Source organism: Scyliorhinus canicula, chromosome 4 (assembly GCF_902713615.1).
Source record: "Scyliorhinus canicula chromosome 4, sScyCan1.1, whole genome shotgun sequence".
Lineage (NCBI taxonomy): Eukaryota > Metazoa > Chordata > Chondrichthyes > Carcharhiniformes > Scyliorhinidae > Scyliorhinus > Scyliorhinus canicula.
In genome coordinates this window covers 65334359-65361821 of record NC_052149.1, presented here as the reverse complement: position 1 = coordinate 65361821, position 27463 = coordinate 65334359, and the positions used below count along the sequence as shown (strand labels likewise).

Genomic DNA, 27463 nt, shown 5'->3' with positions numbered 1-27463 from the left:
GCATCAATACCAAAGGAGGTATCTGGGACGTATGAGGAAGGTGAAAAAAATCCATCTTAGGTGCATATGAATTAGTGCCTGAAGCCGACAAAGGTTTAGAAATTTAAGGAAAGAATTTGGTCAAACATACATGGAGTTTGAAAAGCTCAAACAGAGTAATTTTGATAGGTGGATAAGGCCTTTGAAAATAGACCAAATGTATGAAGCTCTCAGAGAAATTATACTTTTGGAGGAGTTTAAAAATTCAATTCCTGATGTAGTGAGATCTCATGTGGAAGAGCAGAGGGTTTAAACTGCGTGATTAGCACCAGAAATGGCAGATGATTATGAATTAGTTCATAAATCAAAGCTTAGTTTCCGACATCAGTTTCAGCCTGTGAGGGATAGAAACTGGGGACATGATAAATACTCAAGTGGGAAAGGTAAAGATGATCTGATGGGAGATAATAAGGAGAGTGTACCTCAGACTAAAAAAGAAATCCAGGAGGGTGGAAGAGAAATGAAATGTTTCAAATGTTTTCACTGTAATAAACTAAGCCATGTAAAGTCACAGTGTTGGTGGTTGAAGAAAAGCATTGGGAAGGCTGATGTGATAAAACAGGATAAGAGAGTGGGGTTTGTTAAAGTGGTAAAGGAAAGCCCAAGTAAAGCAAAGGAGGTGCAAATGATTGTACAGCCTGATCAAGAGGTGATTGATAAGAAGGTGCCAGATGTCTTTAAATAATTTACTTGTGTGGGTAAAGTTCACTCATGTCTCTCAGGAGGAGCAGGTAAAGAAGTCACAATTGTAAGAGATACAGGAGCTAGTCAATATTTAATGGTAAAAGATGAGGAATTATGTAGTTTGGGAAGAATATTGCCAGGAAAGGTGGTAATATGTGGAATTCAGGGTGAGAGGAGTAGTGTTCCATTATATAAGGTAAGGTTCAAAAGTCCAATGAAGAGTGGTGAAGTGATAGCAGGAGTAATAGAGAAACTATCTTGTCCAGGAATACAGTTTATCTTGGGTAATGATATAGCTAGATCGCAGGTGGGAGTGATACCTACTGTAGTTGATAAGCCAGTGGTAAATCAGACAACTGAAGTGTTGAACGACGAATATCCTGGGATTTTTACGGATTGTGTAGTAACAAGGTCGAAAAGTCACAGGTTAAGACAAGAGGAGAAATCAAGAGTGAAGATGAAGATGAAGTGCAATTATCAGAAACGATTTTTGATCCGATGGTTGAAAAAGAACAAGAACAGTTGGAGGATGAAGCGGATATTTTTAGTTCAGGAAAAGTGGCAGAGTTACAACAGAAAGATGTAGAAATAAAACGGATGTATCAGAAAGCAGACACGGAAGAGGAATCTGAGTGTATACCAGAGTGTTATTACTGTAAAAGTGATGTCTTGATGAGAAAATGGAAATCTTTACACATGCAGGCGGATAAAAAGTGGGCAGAAGTTTATCAAGTTGTATTGCCAGTAGGGTATAGAAAGGAGGTGTTGCGAATTGCACATGAGGTACCAGTGGGAGGTCATTTGGGAATAATGAAAACTCAAGCTAAAATCCAGAAACATTTTTATAACATAAAGATGTAATTAAATGTCGTCAATCATGTCACACAAGTCAAGTAATAGGGAAACCTCAAGCAGTGATAAGACCAGCGTCCTTAATACCCATTCCAGCAACAAGACCAATCTGATCACCTCAGAACATTGCCTTGGTTGGAAGTGGATATTAGATTTGATCTTTGTTGACCAGAGATTAATATATTTCACTCTCTTCAGAAATTGCAATATTCTTAATTAATGCTTTGAATAAGCATTTGAAGAGAAGGATTATAAAAGGATGCAGGGCAAGAGCTCAACTTCAACTGAGAAAAAGAGCTGCTTCTTAGGTACTTTATTTCTATAATAAATATACGTAAACTCTCCAACATTTTGGATACAAAGAAAGTCACAATCTTGAAATAAATCTTAAAAAAAGACAAGGACGCTCGAAGGACACACCAAGTAAATTACCATCTACAAGAGGAAAAAATGATGAACATTTAAGATGAGACTTCTCTCTCGCCTAACTACACAAGTTCTGAGTTAACATGCCAGGTTGATGGCCTTTCATCAAGCTAATGAAAGAGCATTGACCTGAAACATCAATTTTCAGTATCTGCAGTATTTTGCTTTTGTACAAAAGTTCTGAAGCTGGACCAGTTTTGCCTTCAGATGTGAACTCAACTGCTCTGCATTCCAACAATTTTTGTGTTTTATTTTTGCACACTGGTTTAGTTTGTCAAAGCGTAACTTTACCTGGTCGCTTTAGCATCTGCAGTGAAGCCATCTGTGAAGTTAAGCACAACATTTTTAACATAAATGAGCATTTAAACTGTATGTTGTTACGATCCCAGCTGATGTTAATATTGGACAAGTCAGATCCCAGGTTGAAACCTGGCTTGATAGATCCTAACTTTCTAGAAACAGTGGAGGAAAGTTCACCAGAGCTTATTAGAACATACAGTGCAGAAGGAGGCCATTTGGCCCATCAAGTCTGCACCAACCCACTTAAGCTCTCACTTCCACCCCATCCCCATAACCCAATAACCCCTCCAAACCTTTTTTGGTCACTAAGGGCAATTTATTATGGCCAATCCACCTAACCTGCACATCTTTGGACTGTGGCAGGAAACCGGAGCACCCGGAGGAAACCCACGCAGACACGGGGAGAACGTGCAGACTCCGCACAGACAGTGACCCAGCAGGGAATCGAACCTGGGACCCTGGCACTGTGAAGCCACAGTGCTAATCACTTGTGCTACCATGCTGCCCTATTGATGAACTTTTAACAAAGAAAAAAACATTCATTAGAAAAGGAAAAATGAACTATATTAGAAGAGATGAAAATGGTTGGAAAAATCTCAGTACCATCACAAGAAAATTATTCAACTCACCCTTTATCCCAAACATACCCTTCAGATACGAAACCCAGTGAAGATTTACCACTATTTTTATACCAAAGCTTCTTGCTTGGGCTGGCCCAGCTGTAAAAATTTTCTTCTGTTGGATTTCTGAACATTCACTAGATTCATTTTCTACAACAGGTATCTCTCCTAAAGACGCCCAAAACCACACTTTAAACACACAATCCCTTTGATTGCAGAGAAAATACACGAGTTCCCAAAACTCAGCGCTGCCCCCTCGCAGCCTTTCAGCATTTCTGATCACGGAGCTTAAAACTCTCCAACATACACACTCTGAACTTCTTTTCTGTCTTTCAATGTTTAATGACCAAGGAAGCCAGCGGTAGGAAGCAAAATAATTATTTAACCATTTACAATAATCTGCTTAAGGCGGTAACTATCCACAATCACAGTCCCCATTGGGACTACCAACATGCAGGTCCCCTGCTTAGGCCAGCATTTACATTCAGTACTAACGAGCCCCAGCTGGGTAGCCTCCATCCCTACCCGAGAAGCTCTTACTCCCCATTCAGGGAGTTTGATAATGGGTTTGCCAGTGGGCCAATTGGGGGTTATGCCACCCTCTCTCCCTATGTGTCTAGGCAACAGCACAGTTTGTTCCTACTGTGTGTTTCCAACCCCCCCCCAAAGTCACGAAACTACTTTGTAACCCATCACTTCACTTCAAGGGTTGTAAAACCACATTGATAAATGTGGTATACAAACAAATCCAGAAAACTTTACCTTTTTACTCAGAGGCCCTCCAGATTTCCTGGCATCAGGCTCTCATAAAAAAACCTAAATGAAACTGAAGCCATATTCTACCTTATTTAACACTCAAGCGTAAATATTAATACAAATTAAGTTATGCGTGTTGTCTAACAATATCCATATAATTTGATAAGCATCAAGAAGCACAACTTACCCTCATTGCTGTCTTCCAGTCTTAAAGAGGGGAGAAAGAAATAAAATTAAAATTAACAAATCTGGACAATGTTGATAATAATATATATAACAATGAAACCCATATTCAAAAGTAATTACCTATCATCCAATAATGTTCAAAATCATTCAGTTTTAAAATAATGCGATCCTTTTAACAGAACTACAATCATTGAATAAGATTGCTGATCCCCCATGATGCATCCAAAAGACATATCAGTGCTAAGCCTGATGGATTTTTCTAACTCTCCGTAGGACAACCATCCAGCCAATCACATCAGTAATTGGATGGCTGACAGGTTCTTCAGCACAATTTCCGGTTGCTGATCCAGGGCAACATATTTATAAGGTTGAATACACCTCTGAAAATAAATTTTCATTCACTACTAAAGCAACATCTTTTTCAACTTGAGCATGTTGCAGATTGCTGGAAGGTGAAATGTTGCTGCAAGGTTTCCTGCTACCTTTAGAATGTTGTGGGCAGCATTAGAAGGGAAAGGTGGGGTTGTACCTGGTACAGAGGAAGATGTGTGTGGTTGACTGAGGTCAATCAACTCAGTCCCGGGACATCACTACAGCAGTTCCTCAGGGTAGTCTCCTCGGCCCAACCACCTTCAGCTGCTTCATCAATGACTTCCTTCCATCTTAAGGTCAGATGTAGGGATGTTCGCTGATGATTGCACAATGTTCAGCACCACTCGCGACTCCTCAAACACCAAAGCAGTCCACGTACAAATGCAGTAAGACCCGGACAATATCCAGGCTTGGGCTGACAAGTCGAAAATAATATTCATGCCATGCAAGTGCCAGGCAATGACCATCTCCAATAAGAGAGAATCAAACCATCGCCCCTTGACATTCAATGGCATTCCCGTCATTGAATTCCTCACTATCATCATCCTGGGGATTACTGTTGATGAGGAACCAAACTGGACTAGCCATGTTAATATTGTGGCTACAAGAGCAAGTCAGAGGCTAGGATTTCTGTGGCAATTAACTCACTTCCTGACTCCCCAAAGCCTGCCCTCCACCAAAAGGCACAAGTCAGGACAGGAGTGTGTTGGAATACTCCCCGTTTGCCTCGATGAGTGCAGCTCCAAAAACATTCAAGAAGCCTTACACCATCCAGGATAAAGCAACCTGCTTGATTGCCATGCCTCCACAAATATTCACCCCCTTCCACCACCGACGCACAGCAGCAGTGTGTACCATCTACAAGATGGACAGCAGGAACTCACCAAAACTCCTGAGACAGCACCGTTCAAACCCATGACAAATACCATCTCGAAGGACAAGGACAGCAGGTTCCCCTCCAAGTCGCTCACCATCCTGACTTGGAAATAAATCGGCGTTCCTTCACTGGTGCTGGGTCAAAATCCTAGAACTTCCTCCTTAATAGCATTGTGGGTGTACCTACACCACATGCACTGCAGCGGTTCAAGGCAGCAGCTCATCATTACTTTCTTGCTGGCAATTAGGGATTGGCTACAAATGCTTGGCCTAGCCAGCGAATTCCACATCTCGTAGAAAAGTATTTTAAAAAAAGGATCCTACCAACGGCACTCAAACGCTGGCTCTAGGTGGGAAAGGAAATGAGTTTCAGAAGCACTACCCCAGGGACTGTGTCTTTGGGTAGGCTCAATAACCTCACTATATTAGCAAAGCTTTGTGTGAAACAAGACAGGACGAAAGCTTTGAAGTATTCAGTCCATTATATTAGAGTAACAGATTCTTAAGTATTTTATACAGGTCCACCCCTATTTGTGTCTCATCTGTGGAAATCTGACTAAAATCTACCAGCACTGCAAGGATTCGGATGATGGATTGCTTTAGTAACTTGTTTAGTAATTTATGATACCAGTGGACTGAGCATACTGGTTGGATAATAAGTATATAATGTTTATGCAATAATATTAATTTTCACCAAGACACAGTCCATGCTCACAAGTCTCCACCCAGAGACTTTAAACCTTGGATATATCAGGGAGGAATTAAACACTGTATTGGCAGAGAAGAATAGCAGGACCACATGATACATTCAACATTTTGTAGTCAAATCAAGAACAGCACTATCAGGAGTAAAATTCAGCAAGTACGAGCTCTACCAGTAACAGTACTGCCATTTTCTCCAGGTTTCAAGAGCTTTAATCCATCATTCACTTTACCTTTCAGTTTCTTCTAACTTTGTGTTCGCTTCTCCAGTTCTCTTTACATTTTCTTCACGCTTCCTGAAAAGATTTCCCCAACTGGTCTTACTTGTGTCTGATTTGGATGTTCTGTCTCTATAAAGACAGCAGAAAAATACCAGAGAATGAACCATGATGAATTCATTCGCCTTCGCTAATTTCACTGGAATTGGCAAATAAAACTTCTGGATGTATGGAAGATAGGGGCCTAATAATCACCATTTTCGGACACTCATTGACTAGGCTACATGAACAATGGTCACTTGGAACACCTTTCCTGAATCATACCGTAATATGAATCATAATCATTATGTAATGGAACCTACGAGGGAACAAGCGGTCCTAGATTTTGTCCTGTGTAATGAGACAGGATTGATTCATGATCTCATAGTTAGGGATCCTCTCGGAAGGAGCGATCACAATATGGTGGAATTTAAAATACAGATGGAGGGTGAGAAAGTAAAATCAAATACTAGTGTTTTGTGTTTAAACAAAGGAGATTACAAGGGGATGAGAGAAGAACTAGCTAAGGTAGACTGGGAGCTAAGACTTTATGGTGGAACAGTTGAGGAACAGTGGAGAACCTTCCAAGCGATTTTTCACAGTGCTCAGCAAAGGTTTATACCAACAAAAAGGAAGGACAGAAGAAAGAGGGAAAATCGACCGTGGATATCTAAGGAAATAAGGGAGAGTATCAAATTGAAGGAAAAAGCATATAAAGTGGCAAAGATTGCTGGGAGATTAGAGGACTGGGAAATCTTTAGGGGGCAACAGAAAGCTACTAAAAAAGCTATAAAGAAGAGTAAGATAGAGTATTAGAGTAAATTTGCTCAGAATATAAAAACAGACAGTAAAAGTTTTTACAAATATATAAGACAAAAAAGAGTGGCTAAGGTAAATATTGGTCCTTTAGAGGATGAGAAGGGAGTTTTAATAATGGGAAATGAGGAAATGGCTGAGGAACTGAACAGGTTTTTTGGGTCGGTCTTCACAGTGGAAGACACAAATAACATGTCAGCGACTGATAGAAATGAGGCTATGACAGGTGAGGACCTTGAGAGGATTGTTATCACTAAGGAGGGAGTGATGGGCAAGCTAATGGGGCTAAAGGTAGACAAGTCTCCTGGCCCTGATGGAATGCATCCCAGAGTGCTAAAAGAGATGGCTAGGGAAATTGCAGATGCACTAGTGATAATTTACCGAAATTCACTAGACTCTGGGGTGGTCCCGGTGGATTGGAAATTAGCAAACGTGACGCCACTGTTTAAAAAAGGAGGTAGGCAGAAAGCAGGAAATTATAGGCCAGTGAGTTTAACTTCGGTAATAGGGAAGATGCTGGAATCTATCATCAAGGAAGAAATTGCGAGGCATCTGGATAGAAATTGTCCCATTGGGCAGACGCAGCATGGGTTCATAAAAGGCAGGTCATGCCTAACTAATTTAGTGGAATTTTTTGAGGACATTACCAGTGCAGTAGATAACGGGGAGCCGATGGATGTGGTATATCTGGATTTCCAGAAAGCCTTTGACAAGGTGCCACACAAAAGGTTGCTGCATAAGATAAAGATGCATGGCATTAAGGGTAAAGTAGTAGCATGGATAGAGGATTGGTTAATTAATAGAAAGCAGAGTTGGGATAAATGGGTGTTTCTCTGGTTGGCAATCAGTAGCTAGTGGTGTCCCTCAGGGATCCGTGTTGGGCCCACAATTGTTCACAATTTACACCAAGGGCAATGTGTCCAAGTTTGCAGATGACACTAAGATGAGTGGTAAAGCGAAAAGTGCAGAGGATACTGGAAGTCTGCAGAGGGATTTGGATAGGTTAAGTGAATGGGCTCGGGTCTGGCAGATGGAATACAATGTTGACAAATGTGAGGTTATCCATTTTGGTAGGAATAACAGCAAACGGGATTATTATTTAAACGATAAAATATTAAAGCATGCCGCTGTTCAGAGAGACTTGGGTGTGCTAGTGCATGAGTCACAGAAGGTTGGTTTACAAGTGCAACAGGTGATTAAGAAGGCAAATGGAATTTTGTCCTTCATTGCTAGAGGGATGGAGTTTAAGACTAGGAAGGTTATGCTGCAATTGTATAAGGTGTTAGTGAGGCCACACCTGGAGTATTGTGTTCAGTTTTGGTCTCCTTACTTGAGAAAGGACGTACTGGCGCTGGAGCGTGTGCAGAGGAGATTCACTAGGTTAATCCCAGAGCTGAAGGGGTTGGATTATGAGGAGAGGTTGAGTAGACTGGGACTGTACTCGTTGGAATGTAGAAGGATGAGGGGGGATCTTATAGAAACATTTAAAATTATGAAGGGAATAGATAGGATAGATGCGGGCAGGTTGTTTCCACTGGCGGGTGACAGCAGAACTAGGGGGCATAGCCTCAAAATAAGGGGAAGTAGATTTAGAACTGAGTTTAGGAGGAACTTCTTCACCCAAAGGGTTGTGAATCTATGGAATTCCTTGCCCAGTGAAGCAGTTGAGGCTCCTTCATTACATGTTTTTAAGGTAAAGATAGATAGTTTTTTGAAGAATAAAGGGATTAAGGGTTATGGTGTTCGGGCCGGAAAGTGGAGCTGAGTCCACAAAAGATCAGCCATGATCTAATTGAATGGCGGAGCAGGCTCGAGGGGCCAGATGGCCTACTCCTGCTCCTAGTTCTTATATTCTTATGTTCTTATAACCTCTTTCCGTTAAGAAATATAATTTTGATGAGCACATATACACAAGTAATCTGTAAGTAGCAAAGTGCCAATGGCAATTTAATCACTTACTCAAAATCACCATGTTCCTTAACATTGTTAACATCTTCATACACACTATTTGTATCACTTTCCGATTTTGTTATAGCTGAGGAATATAAAAAAGGAGCTGATTAGACACAAGGCGATGGAGTTTAAAAAAAAACAACATATTAATGCATGTTGAAATTTAGGAAAAAAAATGTTAGTGTCGTATATAATCCTGAGCAAAGCTTTTAAATTCATATCCTCTCTTCATAAGGACTACTGAATTCTACCTCCATAATATTGTGTGCTTCCGCTCCCAAATCAGCCACTCGGAAATTACTATTTTCACCCCCAAATTTGAGATTAATGTTTTGATAGGTGGTCCATTCTTCAAAAATCCCAGCCCCTCTGAAACTCTTGATGCCACATTCAATCCTGCACCAAATCACTCTTGCCCACGAACTCGGTCTTCAGTGTCCTGGTTCCCAATACCTTATATTTAAAATCACCCTCCTCATGGTTTGGTCTATCCTTGGTCAGATCTATCCAAGGCCTCATCCCTCCCATCTTTAGTCTCCTCCAATAGCACAACCTCCTCCTTCCTTGAACTCTCCATTTTCAGACTATGGAGCACAAGCGCCTGAAGTCCAGCCACCAATGGTCAGACAAAGGAGTCAGAGTGATGTTCCAGAGGTTGAAAATAAGGATCAGAATTTTAAAATCAAGATGTCAATCAAAATCAAGGGCAGCACGGTAGCATGGTGGTTAGCATAAGTGCTTCACAGCTCCAGGGTCCCAGTTTCGATTCCCGGCTGGGTCACTGTCTGTGCGGAGTCTGCACGTCCTCCCCGTGTGTGTGTGGGTTTCCTCCGGGTGCTCCGGTTTCCTCCCACAGTCCAAAGATGTGCGGGTTAGGTGGATTGGCCATGCTAAATTGCCCATAGTGTCCTAAAAAGTAAGGTTAATGGGGGGGGGGTTGTTGGGTTACAGGTATAGGGTGGATACGTGGGTTTGAGTAGGGTGATCATGGCTCGGCACAACATCGAGGGCCGAAGGGCCTGTTCTGTGCTGTACTGTTCTATGTTCTATGTTCTTTGACTAGGAGCCAACCTAGGTCAGCAAGCACAGGAATCATAGGGAGACAGGACCTGGCGTGAGTTGGGAGATGGGCAGCTAGAGTTTTAAATTACCTCTTGTCTTAATATACATCCATGTATAAAATGGAGTGAAGACAGGCAGTGATTGACACACAGGATGACCAGTGAGCACACAGAACACAGCAGCCAATCACCAGACAGGACACAACCACTATAAAGCCAGAGGGCACCAGTTTTTCCGATCTCTCAGGATCCAGCCTCTGAGACAGCCAGAGCTCGTGAGCAGCAACTAGAGCAAACACCATGTGGTAGTCAGTCTGGTCAGGTTAGCCTCAGGTCTCCAGTCAAGTCAGCATAGTGTCAACCCACAGTTAAGCATGTATTATAGTTAGTTGTTCAATAAAATCGTGTTGTATCTTTTCACGTGTTGGAAGCCTGTCTCTCTCTCTCCTGCACCAAACGCAGTCCACGTAGACCCAGCTTACCCAACACATCATGGTACCAGTGAGTAATGCTGAAGTTTGACGGACCTACCTTGAGATAATCTGCCTTTGACCAGAGATCAGCTATCCGGTAACATGGACAGCGTCCGCCCTCCCCCGCAGCTCCGCATCGCCGGCAACGTCGGTGCAAACTGGAAGATTTTCAAGCAGAAGGTCCAGCTATATCTTGAAGCCACCGACCTTGAGGCAGCATCGGATGCTGGGAACATCTCTCTCTTCCTTTCTACAGCCGGGGACCACGCTATCCACATCTACAACTCCCTCACAATTGCGGAAGGCGAAGACAAGGCGAAGTTTAAAACAGTCCTGAAGTTCGACAGCCACTGCGACATTGAGGTGAATGAGAGCTTTGAATGGTATGTTTTCCAGCAGAGGCTTCAGGGTAAGGATGAACCTTTTCAGTCCTTTTCAACCCATCTCCGCATCCTCGCGCAGTCATGTAACTATGACTCGACAACTGATTCCATGATCCGGGATCAGATCGTTTTCGGGGTCCACTCCCGATTCCCTTCGCCAGCAGCTCCTAAAAGTTAAGCAGCTCACCCTTACAATCGCTATCGAAATCTGCGTCCTCCACGAGCACGCTAACACCCGGTACTCCTATATCAGGGCTGCAGAAACGGCAAGGCAAAGCCCCCACGTGGCAGAACGGGTGCAGGCCATGAAACAAATGCAGGGCCTGAGTCTGGATGAGTGTGGCCATTTTGCACGCTTTCCCCGGGCTCCAGCGCATGTGTGCCACGACCGAGGGGACGGCGAGACCGACGACCTGCCCGTGCAATTACGCACGTCATTCGACCACACTGCGCATGCGCGGTGGCACACAGAACGTCCTGATGTCGACGTCATGACGTGTTCCAATTGTGGCTCCGCCCATTTAAAGCGGCAAGGTCCGGTAAAATCTCGACGCTGCCTCCAGTGTGTCAAGCTTGGCCACTACGCAGCTCTGCTCCACTGCCCAGCACACAGCGATCCCTGCCACAGCGCAGGAGCGTCTGGTCAGTACAGCAACTCGTGACAGACTCCGACCCCGACAGTCTACCAGATCCTGACGCTGAGGTCCTCAAATCCCCATTCCGGGTGGGCATCATCACTAAGCATGTGCTGCCTTTCTCAACGATGGTGAAACAACTCCCAACTCTGAGCATTGATCCGGACGACGAGGGGCGTGCCACCCTTACGGTTAACAAGGCTCGCATACATTTCAAGCTGGACACCGACTACAATGGCAATGCCATTGCTGCCAGTGGTTCATGCCAGCTTGCGGTGTCCAACAGGTCATTAAAAGCAACACTGCCATTTGAAATCGTAGGAACCAACAGAGCTTCCCTGCTCGGTGCTCGGGTCTGCAAACTCCTAAACCTAGTGCAGCGGGTTCACACCATGCCATCCGCACAGGCAACAGCCTTGCCAGATGATAACTTCCAGGCTCAACTTGATGACACCATATTGCAATACCATAGTGTGTTCGAAGGTATGGGCACACTCCCATACCGATACAAAATCATATTGAAGCCAAATGCCACCCCTGTCGCACCGCGTTGGGTGCCGGCACCCCTCAAGGACAGCCTCAAGCAGCAGCTGCAAGACCTTGAAGACCAGGTCGTCATTTCAAAGGTCACGGAACCCACGGACTGGGTTAGCTCCATGGTTTGCGTCAAGAAGCCGTCTGGGGAATTTCGAATCTGTATCGACCCCAAAGATTTGAACCGTAACATCATGAGGGAACCCTACCCAATACCTAAATGAGAAGAGCTAACCAGCGAGATGGCTCATGCCAAATTCTTCACGAAGCTGGACGCCTCCAAGGGGTTTTGGCAAATATAGCTGGACGCGTCCAGTCAAAAACTGTGTACATTCAATACCCCGTTTGGTCGCTACTGTTACAACCAAATGCCCTTTGGCATCATCTCCGCCTCAGAGGTGTTGCACCGCATAATGGAACAAATGATGGAGGGCATCGAGGGGGTGCTAGTGTACGCCAATGATATCATTATCTGGTCCACAACCCCTCAAGAACACATCGTCGCCTCAAGCGGGTGTTCCACAGGATCCACGAGCATGGCCTCCGTCTCAACAGAGCCAAATGCTCGTTTGGTCAATCAGAAATCAAATTCCTTGGCGACCATATTTCTCAGCACGGCATGCAGCCAGATGCGGACAAGGTGTCGGCGATCAACGCCATGAAGACCCCGGAGAACAAGGAGGCGGTCCTCCGCTTTCTGGGGATGGTCCATTTCCTTGGGAAGTTTATCCCCAACCTGGCGTCACACACCACAGCCCTCCGCCATCCCGTAAAAAACATGACGGACTTCCAATGGCTCCCCGCTCATGAGCAAGAGTGGCGTGAGCTCAGGGCGAAACTCACCAAGGCCTCGGTCCTGGCGTTTTTCGACCCTGCCAAGGATACGAAATATCCACCGATGCGAGCCAGGCTAGCATTGGGGCAATGCTCCTCCAACGGGATGACTCCTTCTCCTGGACCCCAGTTGCATATGCCACTAGAGCCATGACACCCACTGAGCAACGATACGCTCAGGTTGAAAAAGAATGCCTGGGCCTCCTCACAGGGATCGACAAGTTCCATGTTAATGTGTATGGCCTCCCCAAATTCACGGTCGAGATGGACCACAGGCCATTGGTTCACATCATCCAAAAACCCTCAATGACATGACGCCACGGCTACAACGTATCCTCCTCAAGCTCCGCCGCTACGATTGCGACCTGGTGTACACCCCGGGCAAAGAGCACATTGTCACTGATGCACTCTTCAGATCTATCACCACACCGTGTGAGCAGATTGACTTTGTCTGTCAAAAGAAAGCACAGGTGCAATTCTGTGCCTCCAACTTCCCGGCCACTGATGAGAGGGTCATGCAAATTTGTGAGGAGACGGCCAGGGATCCTCTGCAGGATCACGCAGCACCTCACGGATGGTTGGCAAAAGGCGCAGTGTCCCCAATTTTATAATGTTAAAGACGACCTAACGGTGGTAGACGGCATCCTTATGATGCTTGACAGAATTGTGATCCCAGAGGGCATGCGAGATTTGGTCCTCGGCCAAATCCACGAGGGTCACCTGGGGGTCGAAAAGTGTCGCCGCCGAGCACGAGAGGCAGTATACTGGCCAGGCATCAGCCAAGATGTCGCCAACACGGTCCTCAATTGCCCGACGTGCCAAAGATTCCAGCTGGTGCAGCCTAAATAGACTCTACAGCCGCATGAACTGGTGTCCTCACCATGGTCCAAAGTTGGTGTTGACCTGTTCCATGCCAAGGGGCATGGCTATGTCCTCCTAGTGGACTACTTTTCCAACTACCCTGAAGCGGTCAAACTGCCTGACCTCACGTCAGCGACGGCAATCAAGGCATGCAAGGAAACTGTTGCCCGACATGGGATCCCACTCACGGTGATGAGTGACAATGGCCCCCGCTTCTTCAGCCAGGAGTGGTCAGATTTTGCCCGGCTGTACAACTTTTGGCATGTCACATCCAGCCCCCACTACCCCCAGTCGAATGGGAAGACCGAAAAAGGGGTCCACATCGTTAAAAGACTATTGTGCAAAGCTGCTGACTCGGGTTCTGATTTCAACCTGGCGCTGTTAGCCTACAGGGTGACCCCTCTGTCCACTGGGCCGTCCCCAGCGCAGCTCCGCATGAACCGCACACTGTGAACGACGGTGCCGGCTATCCACATTCCGGACCTTGACAACTTCCTGGACATACAGAGGATGCAGCAGTCTCGGACCCAATGCAAGTGGGTTTACGACGCCCACGCCACAGATCTCCCCGAGCTGGTCCCTGCTGACCGAGTTAGTGTTCAACTGCCTGACGGTGGCTGGTCCGCCACAGCTGTGGTGGTCAAGCAAGTGGCCCCGAGATCGTTCCTCGTTCGCATGCATGATGGCTCCTTTCTCCGGCGTAACAGGCGGGCACTGCGTAGTCTTCCACGCCCGCCACCCGACCGTGATGCCCTGCCTCGCACACTGTTTCCTCAGGACGCGCCCTTCCACGAGGCCACTGATCTGCCAGTTATTCTACCGAGCTCTACGCCCACTGCATTAGAGGCAGTTCCGCCCATTCAGATGCAGACACAAACATTGTGAACAGACTATATTAATTGTGGACAATTTACAGAAAGAGGAATGGAGTTGATAGCTAGTAAACAGAATGGCTTCAGTTTTATAGGAAATTGCCACTCATACAGTACTGGATATCAGATAAATCATCTGATAACTTAGCAACAATGGAGGAATTGAGGGCGGTGATGGTGAGGTAGGGCTGAGTTTGTTGACATACATGTGAAAACAATGCTGTGCTTTCAGATGATGGGTGACCACATCCAAGCCGAAAGGATCTCTGAAACCTCTACTCATCTATTCCATTATTGTTTTTTTAACAACTATTTGTTCGCCCCTTGGAGTAAAATATAGGTAAGAAAAGGAAGGAAGAGAAGGGGGAGGAAGAGAAGAGAGAGATCACCAAACCCTATCCCATTGCCAAAAGATGACATTAAGCAGCGACTTCTCAGGTGCAGTGAGAAGTAAGATGACGGGGAAACCCATTCATTACATTGGGTTTCTGTACAACATGGCTGCTCTATGAATTCCTCCAGTTGCCAGAACAGGCAGGATTGTGCTATAGGGTTTGTGCTATAAATGCAGGTCCAGCATTAAAAAAAGAACTACAGCGGAGGAAGAGACAATCTTAGAACATAGATTAGAACATAGAACAGTACAGCACAGAACAGGCCCTTCGGCCCTCAATGTTGTGCCGAGCCATGATCACCCTACTCAAACCCACATATCCACCCTATACCCGTAACCCAACAACCCCCCCCTTAACCTTACTTTTATTAGGACACTACGGGCAATTTAGCATGGCCAATCCACCTAACCCGCACATCTTTGGACTGTGGGAGGAAACCGGAGCACCCGGAGGAAACCCACGCACACAGGGGGAGGACGTGCAGACTCCACACAGACAGTGACCCAGCCGGGAATTGAACCTGGGACCCTGGAGCTGTGAAGCATTTATGCTAACCACCATGCTACCCTGCTGTTCCTCTTTGAGTGTCCATACATATGCAAATAAATGGGCTACACCAGGAGTTGGGAGGAGGCATAAACATAGCACCTTTAATGTACTAAACCATTTCACTTAAATACTTAAAATGTATTAAATGGGTCAAAGTAGGTCAGGCTTGTGCAGTAGTCAGACATCCATTTCATATCAGCTGTTCTGGGAGCACAACCTCACCCATTGTTGTGAATTCAATAGGAGGTCCCATTTCAATAATTTGACTTTCTAAAAATGTGGATTTGACTTGCCTGTATTCCTTCTTTATTCTTTTTAAACATCGGAAATGGATGAGAGTTCAAGGTCCAAATATCTGAATTTTACCTGCCACCAGCAAAGCTCCATACCATTAGTGAAGCCTTGACTAATTGGGGCTATGTATTGAAGCAGTCTGTGCCTTTGTACAGTAAGACCTGGACAACATTTAGGTTTGAGCTGATAATGGCAAATAACATTCATGCCAGATAACTGCCTGGCAATGTCCATCTTCAACAAAAGAGAATCCAACTATCGATCTTGACATTTAATGGCATTACTATCGCTTAACTCCCCACTATCAACATCCTGTGGGTTACTATTGACCAGAAACTGAGCTTCAACAGCCATATGTGGCTACAGGAGCAGGTCAGAGGCTGAGAACTCCACAGAGTAACTCACCCCCTGACTCCCTAAACACTGTCCATGATCTAAAAGGCACAAGTCAGGAGTGTAATGGAATATTATCCAGTTGCCTGGTTGAGTGCAGCTCCAACAACATGCAAGAAGCCTGATACCATCCAGGACAAAGCAGCCCACTTGATTGGCATTCAATTGACCGCCTTAAACGTTCTTCTCCACCGATGCACAGTGGCAGCAGTGTGCACCATCTACAAGATGCAGTACAGCAACTCAGCAAGATTCCTTTGACAGCACCGTCCAAACCAGTGACTTCTACCATCTAGAAGGACAAAGGCAGCAGATTTGTGAGAACACCATCACCAGCAAATTCCCCTCCAAGGCACAAACCATCCTGACTTGGAACTATATTGCTTTCCTTCACTGTCACATGGTCAAAATCCTCGAACTCCCTCCTTAAAAGCACTGCGGGTGCACCAACACCACATGGACTGCAGCAGTTCAAGAAGGTGGCTCACCACCATCTTCTCAAGGGAAATTAGGGATGGGGAATACAAATGCTGGCCTAGCCAACAATGCCCACAGCACATGAGGGAATTTTTAAAAAACCCACAAGTCTGCAATGATAAAATTGGGAGACAACTTCTCCTTCAACGCAGATGTAAGGAACAATACGCAAACTTGTTTCACTCTCCAAAGAAGTGAAAGCTGAAATAATTTACAATGTTTTTGGAAGTACATCTACTTATCGCGCATCAATAACATTACAGGATGTTTTCATTTTAAAATAAATGCCGAGTTATCTATTTTGGGTCAAGTGCGAAGAGCAATTTTCAATTGTATCTCAGTCTTGATGACCACTGCACTTCAAATAAATTCAATAATGCTGAAGACAAATTCCAACCAGCTCAGTAAAATAACTACTTACATAAAGTGGAGTGTGATCTTGAATTTGCACTGCGGAAATATGAAATGGGTAAATCATTTGAGAAATAAACAACTCATTTCAAACTAAGCATCAGTTGCAGCACTCGCCCCAAAGCAGATGGACTCCCCGAGTCATGGCGGCCTCCTGGCCATGCCTGAACCACATACCTCGATAGACACGTTTTCAAACAGCATGGAGTTAGGGTACATGTGGAGAGGAGATAATGCCAGCGGGAGGTACAAGTAGTTGAGAATTTGGTTCAGGTGGTAAGCAGGTTTAAATTTAGATTAAGAGTCAGGCTCTGACATTAAACTTTCAACCTTCAAGAGAGTTAAAATAATCTTGTTGAGCACTGCGTTGCCTGGCAGTTATCTGTCAATCAGCTGAAATTAGATGACTCAATATGTGTTAATGTAACAGAAAGCTAAGCTTGCTAGTGACTCATCAGAGGTTCTATATAAACAGACAGGGTTTTTTGAAAACTGCATGGAGTAAGGGGATGCACGGAGGGGAGACTATAAACAGCGATGATGTGGAGATGCCGGCGTTGGACTGGGGTGAGCACAGTAAGAAGTCTTACAACACCAGGTTAAAGTCCAACAGGTTTGTTTCAAACACGAGCTTTCGGAGCACGGCTCCTTCTTCAGGTGAATGGAAAGGCTTGTTCCAGAAATGTTTATATAGACACAGTCAGAGATGCCCCGGAATGCGAGCACCTGCAGGCAATCAAATCATCAAAGATGCAGAGAGAGAGGTAACTCCAGGTTAAAGAGGTGTGAATTGTCCCAAGCCAGTTCAGTCGGTAGGCCTCTGCAAGTCCAGGCTTGTTGGTGGGGGCCGAATGTAATGCGACATGAATCCCAGATCCCGGTTGAGTCCGCATTCATGCGTGCGGAACTTAGCTATAAGTTTTTGCTCAGCAATTTTGCGTTGTCGCGTCTCCTGAAGGCCTCCTTGTAGAATGCTGACCCGGAGATCAGAGGCTGAATGTCCTTGACTGCTGAAGTGTTCCCCAACTGGAAGGGAACAGTCCTGCCTGTTGATAGTCGCACGATGCCCGTTTATTCGTTGTCGCAGTGTCTGCATGGTCTCGCCAATGTACCACGCTTCGGGACATCCTTTCCTGCAGCGTATGAGGTAGACTACATTGGTCGAGCCGCATGAGTATGCGCCGCGTACCTGGTGGGTGGTGTTTCCACGTGTAATGGTGGTGTCCATGTCGATGATCTGGCATGTCTTGCAGAGATTACCCTGGCAGGGTTTTGTGGTGTTGTGGTTGCTGTTCTGAAGGCTGGGTAATTTGCTGCAAACAATGGTTTGTTTGAGGTTGTTGGTGCGTGCGGCTCAAACACATCATACCTGTTGGGCAAGTCAGGGGCTGAGGCTCCTCCATTACAACTTGCATATTTCCCATACGTGCAGTCACGTAAGCTCCCTGATGTCCCATAATGCCCGCAACTCAAAATCCAGCTCAGCAACTCTGAGCCAAAGATGAGGCTCAAACAAACCATTGTTTGCAGCAAATTACCCAGCCTTCAGAACAGCAACCACAACACCACAAAACCCTGCCAGGGTAATCTCTGCAAGACATGCCAGATCATCGACATGGACACCACCATTACACGTGGAAACACCACCCACCAGGTACGCGGCGCATACTCATGCGGCTCGACCAATGTAGTCTACCTCATACGCTGCAGGAAAGGATGTCCCGAAGCGTGGTACATTGGCGAGACCATGCAGACACTGCGACAACGAATAAACGGGCATCGTGCGACTATCAACAGGCAGGACTGTTCCCTTCCAGTTGGGGAACACTTCAGCAGTCAAGGACATTCAGCCTCTGATCTCCGGGTCAGCATTCTACAAGGAGGCCTTCAGGAGATGCGACAACGCAAAATTGCTGAGCAAAAACTTATAGCTAAGTTCCGCACGCATGAATGCGGACTCAACCGGGATCTGGGATTCATGTCGCATTACATTCGGCCCCCACCAACAAGCCTGGACTTGCAGAGGCCTACCGACTGAACTGGCTTGGGACAATTCACACCTCTTTAACCTGGAGTTACCTCTCTCTCTGCATCTTTGATGATTTGATTGCCTGCAGGTGCTCGCATTCCGGGGCATCTCTGACTGTGTCTATATAAACATTTCTGGAACAAGCCTTTCCATTCACCTGAAGAAGGAGCCGTGCTCCGAAAGCTCGTGTTTGAAACAAACCTGTTGGACTTTAACCTGGTGTTGTAAGACTTCTTACTATAAACAGCGAGTCGTTGCAAATGTCGTTCAGGTGGGAGTTCAGTGCAGGGGGTCCAAGGTGGTGCTCAATCTTTTACTTTTATAAAATTAAAAGTCTCCAGTAGTCTTCCTTTGTCTCCAAGCTAGGTGAATATACCTTTCTATACTTTATGCGTGTGAATTATTAACTAATTGGCTAATTAAATAAATAGCTGGACAGAAACGGCAGGGTTGGTGGAGTATCATAACTGCAGCATGTGGGCATCTGGAGAATGCACTGTAATCCCGGTCAACCATATCGATAGTGAACGTCTGCAGTTTGGGGAACTTCGGCTCAGAGTTGCTGAGCTGGATTTTGAGTTGCGGGCATTATGGGACATCAGGGAGCTTACGTGACTGCACGTATGGGACATATGCAAGTTGTAATGGAGGAGCCTCAGCCCCTGACTTGCCCAACAGGTATGATGTGTTTCCTACCTGTGTGGATGAGAAGGACTGTAAGGTGGATGAGCAGACTGACCGTGGCACCATCGTGAAGGATGCCATTAAAGTGGGAAGGAGCAGAGAGGCATTTGACAGTGACAGGAGACAGTATAGTCAAGAGAAGAGATATTGTACTTTGCAGCTATGACCAGGAGTTTCAAAGATTGAGTTGCCTGCCCAATGCCAGGATTAAGGACACCTCCTCATGGCTGGAGAGGATGTTGAGTGGGAGGGGAAGGATTGAGTTGTCGTAGAATCCCGACAGTGCAGAAGGGGGCCATTGCAGTCTGCACCGACCCTCTGAAAGAGCACTCAACCAGGGCCTAATCCCCCACCCTATCCTCGCAACACCACCTAGGGGCAATATAACAGTCAATCCACCTAATCTGCACATCTTTGGGCAGTGGAAGGAAACTGGAGCACCCGGAGAAATCCCACGCAGACACAGGAAGAAGGTGCAAACTCCACACAGTCATCCAAGGTCGGAATCAAACCCGGGTTCCTAGTGCTGTGAGGCAGCAGTGCTAGCCACTGTTATGCCCCAGAATCATATCATAATCCACATGAGAATCAAATGGCATAGGCAGAATTGGGATTGATGGTCTGCTGAGAGAATTTGAGGAGTTTGGGTCCACATTAAAACACAGTATATCAAAAGGTGGAGTTTTACCTGGGCCATGTGCCAATTGGTGTGGGGTCAAGCAGATCAGACAATTAGACGTATGGCTTAAAGGTTGGGTTAGAAGAAGGGGTTTTGGTTCATGAACTACTAGCATCAGTACTGAAGGAAGAGTGAGCTATTTCATTGAGATGGGCTCATTTGAACTGGTCTGGAACTGGACTTTAAACTAACAGAGGGCAGTAGCGAGGGTCGAGTTGAAAGGAGATTTAGAAATCCAGAGTGAAATGTCAACACATCAAGTGGGAGGAATCAAGAGGAATGTGGTAGTGAGAAGAAACAGAGGGCTGGATTCTCCGTTCCTGAGGCTACGTGTTGACGCTGGGGTAGGATTTGTGGACTTTCACGACAGCAAATCTGAACCTGGACCGATTCAGCAACTGTGGAGGGGCTAGCACCGATGCCACATGGAACACAATCAATTCCAATGAAAAACGGTGCGGGATTCGCCAGGTCCGTGATTGACACTAGGGATGCCGAAACGCTGCAGCCACATATACACATTTCAATCCCCACACACCCTCATCTCAGTCAACAGGATTGCACTGGTTATGCTGAAGGTCGGCCATACGGCTAGGTCAGGCCTGGTAATGATATGCAAACAGTGCTTACTGTATGGGCTTTCAGGAATGCACTGACACCGCTGTCGAGGTGACAGAGAATTGCGATTTAGTGACAGAGAATTGCGATTTAGTGCCAAATCGGTGCCCGGTGCGATTTTGGCGTCGGAACCTATTCTCTTTCCATTCGAGTTTTCCAAATTCGGTGTCAGCCAACGGAGAATCCTGCCCAATATTTTTTGGGGCATGTGTATTTATTGCCCATTTCTAATTTCCCTGAACTGAGTGGCTTGCTAGCCAATTTAAAATCAACCACATTATTATGGTTGAAGTCACAAATAGGCCAGACCAGGTAAGGATGGCAGATTTCCTTCTCTAAAGGGCATTAGTAAACCAGATGGGTTTTGATAATGGTTGGGCGGCACGGTGGTGCAGTGGTTAGCACTGATGCCTCACAGCATTGAGGACCCGGGTCACTGTCCGTGTGGAGTTCGCACATTCTACCTGTGACTGAGTTGGTCTCACCCCCACAACTGAAAGATATACAGTAGGTGGATTGATCACGCTAAATTGCCCCTTAATTGGAGTGGAAGGAGGGATCAGTCCGGGAGGGGGATGGTTACCAGCAAAGTGCAACTGTTCAGAGGAAGTCAGCACTTCTGGGCAATTGCTGGGTGAACTCTTATGTAGCAAACCTGTGAGGGGGATTCCCCAGCGCATGCTGGAGAACCAGGAGGTTATGGGCTATTGTGAAATTGACTAGAGATAGAACTGTCTTAGATATAGTATTGTGCAATGGACAAGGATCAAATACTAGTATAAAAGATCCACAGGTGATCATATAACCATTGAATTCCATATCAAGTTTGAAAGGACACAATCCAGTCTCAGATAAGGATCCTAAGCAAAACCAATTATATGGGTATGAGGGGAGAACTGGCTACGATTAATTATGTAAATAGACTAAAATACATGGAGGTCAATGAATGGTGGGAACCATTTAAAGAAACAATCCAAAATATTTAACAAAAATACATTCCGTAGAAAAACAGAAACTCAGCAAGAAAAGTCCATCTGTGTTTCATTCAGGAAGTTAAGGACAGTAGTAGATTCAAAGAGGCTTTCACTGTTGTAAAAAAATGCATTAAGTTTAAGAATTGGGACTGTTTTAGAAATCTGCTAGGGCCACAAAAAAGTAGATAAAAAGCAAATAAATAGAACGAGTAATGCAGCCAGAAATATAAAAATAGATTGTAAAAGCTTTTAGAAGAATATAAAAAAGGAGCAAGTAGGTAAAGTAAGGTCATTTAGAATAAGAGACAAGATAGATTATCATGGTGAATGAGGAAACGGCGGAGGTATTGAAAAAATATTTTGTCTGTCTTCACAGTAGAAGACACACATTTCATACCAAAAATGGAAGGAAATCAATATCAGCAGAACAAAAGTATTGGAGAAACCGAAGGGACTGAAATTTGACACACCCTCAGGCTCCTACACCCACTGAGGTGCTAAAAGATGTAGCTGTAGAGCTAATGGATGTTCTAGCTATTATTTTCCAAGTTGCCTTAGATTCAGGAACAGAACCTGTTGAAAGTTGATGAATGTTACACTGCTTTTCAAGAGCGGAGGGGGAGAGAGAAAACAATGAACTGTAGGCCAGCGGTCTAGCATCAGTTGTTGGGAAAAGACAACGGGTGAGATCTGCCGGGCGCATTGCGCCCGAAAAGCAGAGCGGTGCAGTGGGTAGATGTCAGGAGATCCCACTTCCGGGACCTACCCAGCTCGGCGTGCTTCACGTGATCAAATGCAATCTCACAAGACATTGCAATGTGAATCCCATCCATTGTGGGCGGAATCACTTTCCGGAAAATCGGTATTTTATAGTGAGACAGTTGGTCGCGGGAGTCACCCAGAGGATCGGAGTCCCCCATTTGCATACCCTGTGGGCAGGGTGGCACCCTGGCATTGCTGGTGCCACCCGAGCACCCTGGCACTGCCAGCATGGCACTGCCAAGGTGCCCAGATGGCACTACTAGCTGGCAGAGTTACTGCCAAAGTGCAAAACAGGCATTTTTCACACGGCGGGGATCGGGCCTGGGAATTCCCTGTGGGGGTACCGGGGTGGGGGGGGGGGGGGGGGGGGTCACGTCAGGGGGTTGAAAGATCAGAACGCCATTTCTCTCCTTGCACTGAGGAGTTCCAGCGAGTGGAGCTCTTCAGTGCAGAAAACGGGACTAAGTGCAGTCGCGCATTTCCCGCTGAGGCCCCCAATCTACCTGAATGGTTGTTCAATAACGTGCGGTTTCTCACCGCTCCGAGCACCGGGAAACACCCAGTAAATCGCGCTATGCGACTCTGTTCCCATTTAGGTACATTGCGGCCAATCATTAAGGAAGTCTTAACAATGCATTTAGAAAAGCATAATATAATTAGAACAAGTCAACATTGTTTCACTGAAGTTCAATCCTATTTGACAAATTATCAAATTTTTTGAGGATATAACTAAACAGGGTATAACTAAACAGGGTAGATATAGGGGAACCAGCAGATGTAGTATACCTGTATTTCCAAAAGGCATTCGATAAGGTGCCTCACAAAAGATTAATGCAAGATGAGGACTCATGGAGTTGGACGTAATATTTTTGTATGAACAGAAGATAGGCTAATGGTTAGAAAGCAGAAAATGGGCATAAACAGAGCTTTTTCAAGTTGGCAAACAATGAATCGTGGAATGCCACAAGGATTAGTGCTGGAGCCTCAGCTATTTACAATCCATAATTATGGCTGAGATAAAGAGAAAGAGGGCAATGTTTGCTGATAATGCCAAGCTAGGTAGGTCGGGAAGCTGAGGCTGCAGAGAGAGACATAGACAGGTTAAGGGACTATGCAGCAAGGTGGCAGATGGGAGTATAAGGTAGGGAAGTGTGAAGTTATTCATTTTGGTCTGAATAGAAGGGCAGAATTTTTTAGAAAGTATTTGGGTGTACTCAAACAAGGAACACAAAGTTAGCATGCAGGTGCAGCAAACTATTAGGAAGACAAATGGCATGTTGCTCATTATTGCAAGGGGACTGGGATATTAGAATAAAAAGTCTTGTTTCAATTGAACAGGGTTTTGGTAGGGACCATACCTGTAATACTGTGTGCAGTTTTGGTGTTTGCATTTAAGAAAGGATATACTCACAATGGAAATGGTACATTGAACGTTCACTAGATTAGTCCCTGGGATGTCCGATGATGAGAAGCTGAATAAATTGCATTTATATTCTCTAGAGTTTAATTTGGGTTTATATTCTGTCATGTGAGAGTACCTTTAAGAAATGATGTTTAAGCAAGGTACCTTTAAGAAATGGAGCAGCTCATATTACTGAAGTGATGTCAGAGCGTGGGTCGAGTTGGGTTTTTACCTCAGCCATTTTGCAGTGTTTAGTTTTAGTTTTGAGGAAAAGAGCTTGGGTGTGTCTGTGCTTGCAAAGAGCTGGATCTGCTGTGATCTCTGCCATGAAAGACTATCTTTGAATCATTTGGGTGATTTAAACTCATAATAGTAATGTCTTTAACCTGATGTGTTTCTGTTTAAAGGTGTTAAGTCTTTTGGAGGTTTGAAGGAACATTTTGAGGGATTATTTAGTGTTATAGAACATAGAACAGTACAGCACAGAACAGGCCCTTCGGCTCTCGATGTTGTGCCGAGCCATGATCACCCTACTCAAACCCACGTATCCACCCTATACCCGTAACCCAACAACCCCCCACCCCTTAACCTTATTTTTTAGGACACTACGGGCAATTTAGCATGGCCAATCCACCTAATTGTATTATTTTCGGGGTTATCTTTGAAGTAAGGGGTGGTAAGTGATCCAATGTTTATTTAAAAAGGTTAAGTTGAATTCATGGAATAAACATTGTTTTGTGTTTAAAAACCCACATGTCCAAAATTGTAATACCACACCTGGAGACCAAGCAGTGTCCTTCAAAAGCAACAATACATTAAAGGGAGGGGTTGGTTGAACTCCATGATACATTTTGGGGTTCTGAAAACGCCATTCCCATAACAATTCCCTGGAGTTTAAATTGGGATTATAGTCTCTGGAGTTTGAGAGAATGAGAGGCGATCTCATTGAAACCTACAAAATTCTGAAGGGGCTGGAAAGGGCAGGCACTAAAGATGGCTTCCACTGGTCGGTGAGTCTAAAATAGGGAGGTACATTCTCAAGATTAAGAGGACAATCATGAGGGGAAAGAGATGAGGAGAAATTACTTCAAAGGGTTGTGAAATCCTTGGCATTCTATACCTCAGAGGGCTGTGGATGCTCTACAGCTGAACAAATTGAAGGAGGAGATAGTTAGACATTTGGTCTCAAAGGGAATTAAGGGATTTGGGGAGCAGTCAGGAAAATTGAGTTGAAGCCCAAGAACAGCCATGATCACATTGAATGGCAGAGCATGCTTGATGGGGCATACAGTCCATCCCTTCTCCTATTTGTTCTTGAACCAGAGATCATTCCCTTCAGCACTTACCAGCAGCTTCCTGTCGCCCAAAAAATCATCTCCACCTATTGTTCACCCATCCATTACCATCGGGTATGTGTGTGGGAGTCTGACCTCGAGCACTGAACCGAGGTCCATTAGGTAAACTCCCCCTTAACCTCGTATAGCACAATGACATTTGCCACGCATCCCCACACTCAATAGCAGACATTAGTACACAAAAGGATGTTTTTCTCTATCGGTCACATTCAGCTTTAGCACCAATTATTGAGTTTAAATGCAAGTTAAAACTTCTGCACTATCTGAACAACAATTTCAAAAAATAATCATACTGTATTAGAGCACAAAGTTCCCTTTCCTACCATGTGAACTTTGCTGCCTCTGCATAGTGACAATTAAAAACATTATGGGCAGTTTTACACAGTGACCTGCATCCAGTAGAAATGGGATTGATTAAACCTTATTCCTGCAGGATTGTTTTAACCAGCAGAGTGGGAATACTTTCATACCATTAGAGTGAGTTATTTCAGACCCAAATCCTGGAGGTGCAAAAAAAATGTTCTCCGGGATAATGCACTACTCGATTTGTTTAAAAAATTAACATTGAACATATCCCCAAAGCATCCACTTCAAATTTATTCTACCCATTAGTTTGCCCTTGACAAATTCCAACAGAAAAACCTTTCAGTTATTAACTAGAAATGGTGATTAAAAATGCTTGTGCTCTAATTATCTTTTTTTGATGAAATACTGTTAGAAACATTAGGAATGCTTTCCACTGATGGTCTCAGGAGTTCATTCAAGAGAAATGTGTAAAGTCAAATTTGAAATGTCACAATTATTTACGAGCAATTTCAATTATCCAGTAATTAGACACAGTAAACAATTCTGAGGGAAAACTTTGTTCAGGGGAGCCATTTGATACAGAATGCATTAAGTAGAGTGTCAGGCTAATGTCAGATCTGCCAACTATATAAAATATGCCAGAAAAAGACAGCTGGGAAATTGTGCTGCAAGAGGAAACTGTTGCTACGAAATGACTGTTTTTCTCTTTTGTATGGATTGAGAGATTCGGCAGAGGTTCCTCCATTCAAGTCCTTCACTATCAGCACACAATGCCACGAGTGTTCACCATCAACAAGATGCACTGCAGCAACTTGCAAAGGCTTCCAAGCACCTCCTAAACCTGCAACCTCAATGACCTTAGAAGAACAAGGCAGGCGATTCATGGAAACCAATATCAACCCCATTCTCTCAAAGGCAAACACTGTCCTGTCTTGGAAGTATGCCATCATTCCTTCGTTGTAGCTGGGTCAAAATCTTTGAACTCTTTTACTAACAGCACCGTGGAGGTAACTTCACCACATGAAATGCAGCGGTTCAAGGTGGCAGTTCACCACCAACTTCTCAAGGGAAACTAGTGATGCAAGTTCCTGTAATTAGAGTGAATTAAACTGAAGCAGAGGTGAAAAATACAAATGCATTCAGAAAATTTAAAAAATATATAAACTGGGTGAGATATAGATTGAGAAAATGAGACAGCTCATAAAAAGCTCCCATTATAAATACCTGAGATGGTCTTGTGCCTTTTCTTTTCTCATTTTGACCCTCTTCTCCCTTTCTCCATCACCAATTTCCTTCTTGAACAGCTTTCCCAATTCTTTCATTCGATCTTTTTTAAGAGTCCTGAATAAATGTGAGGAATATTGACATAGAACTATATTTATATTCTCTGAGGGATAATGCCTTTTAGCTATGAACAGGAATCCGAGTGTTTGGCAATATATCAGATTATAACAGCTGTGCCTAATCTTGTCCATGCACGTGGTCCACGCATATACACTTTTTAACATGAATCATTAAAAAGCAATCCCAAGCAAAGGATAATGCTTATCCCCTCAATCTGTGGGGCTAAGGTAGAACATGACAACCTAACCTTTTCCTTACTGAAACACAGAAAATAGGAGCAGGAGAAGGATTTTGCTATT

General features: G+C 44.7%; 1 protein-coding gene across 3 annotated transcripts in view; it reads right to left on the bottom strand.

The window, feature by feature from the left end:
- The window catches only part of LOC119964630 (FYN-binding protein 1), a 196339-nt gene that overhangs the window by 11942 nt on the left and 156934 nt on the right, over positions 1-27463 (bottom strand). For all 3 annotated transcript variants that reach the window (XM_038794366.1, XM_038794368.1, XM_038794369.1), the window contains exons 14-19: positions 27045-27161; positions 17022-17050; positions 8846-8921; positions 6047-6163; positions 3865-3884; positions 2293-2323 (exon numbers count right to left, since the gene is read on the bottom strand). In XM_038794366.1, coding sequence (XP_038650294.1) covers positions 2293-2323; positions 3865-3884; positions 6047-6163; positions 8846-8921; positions 17022-17050; positions 27045-27161 — 390 coding nt within the window. The remainder of the gene's footprint in view (positions 1-2292; positions 2324-3864; positions 3885-6046; positions 6164-8845; positions 8922-17021; positions 17051-27044; positions 27162-27463) is intronic.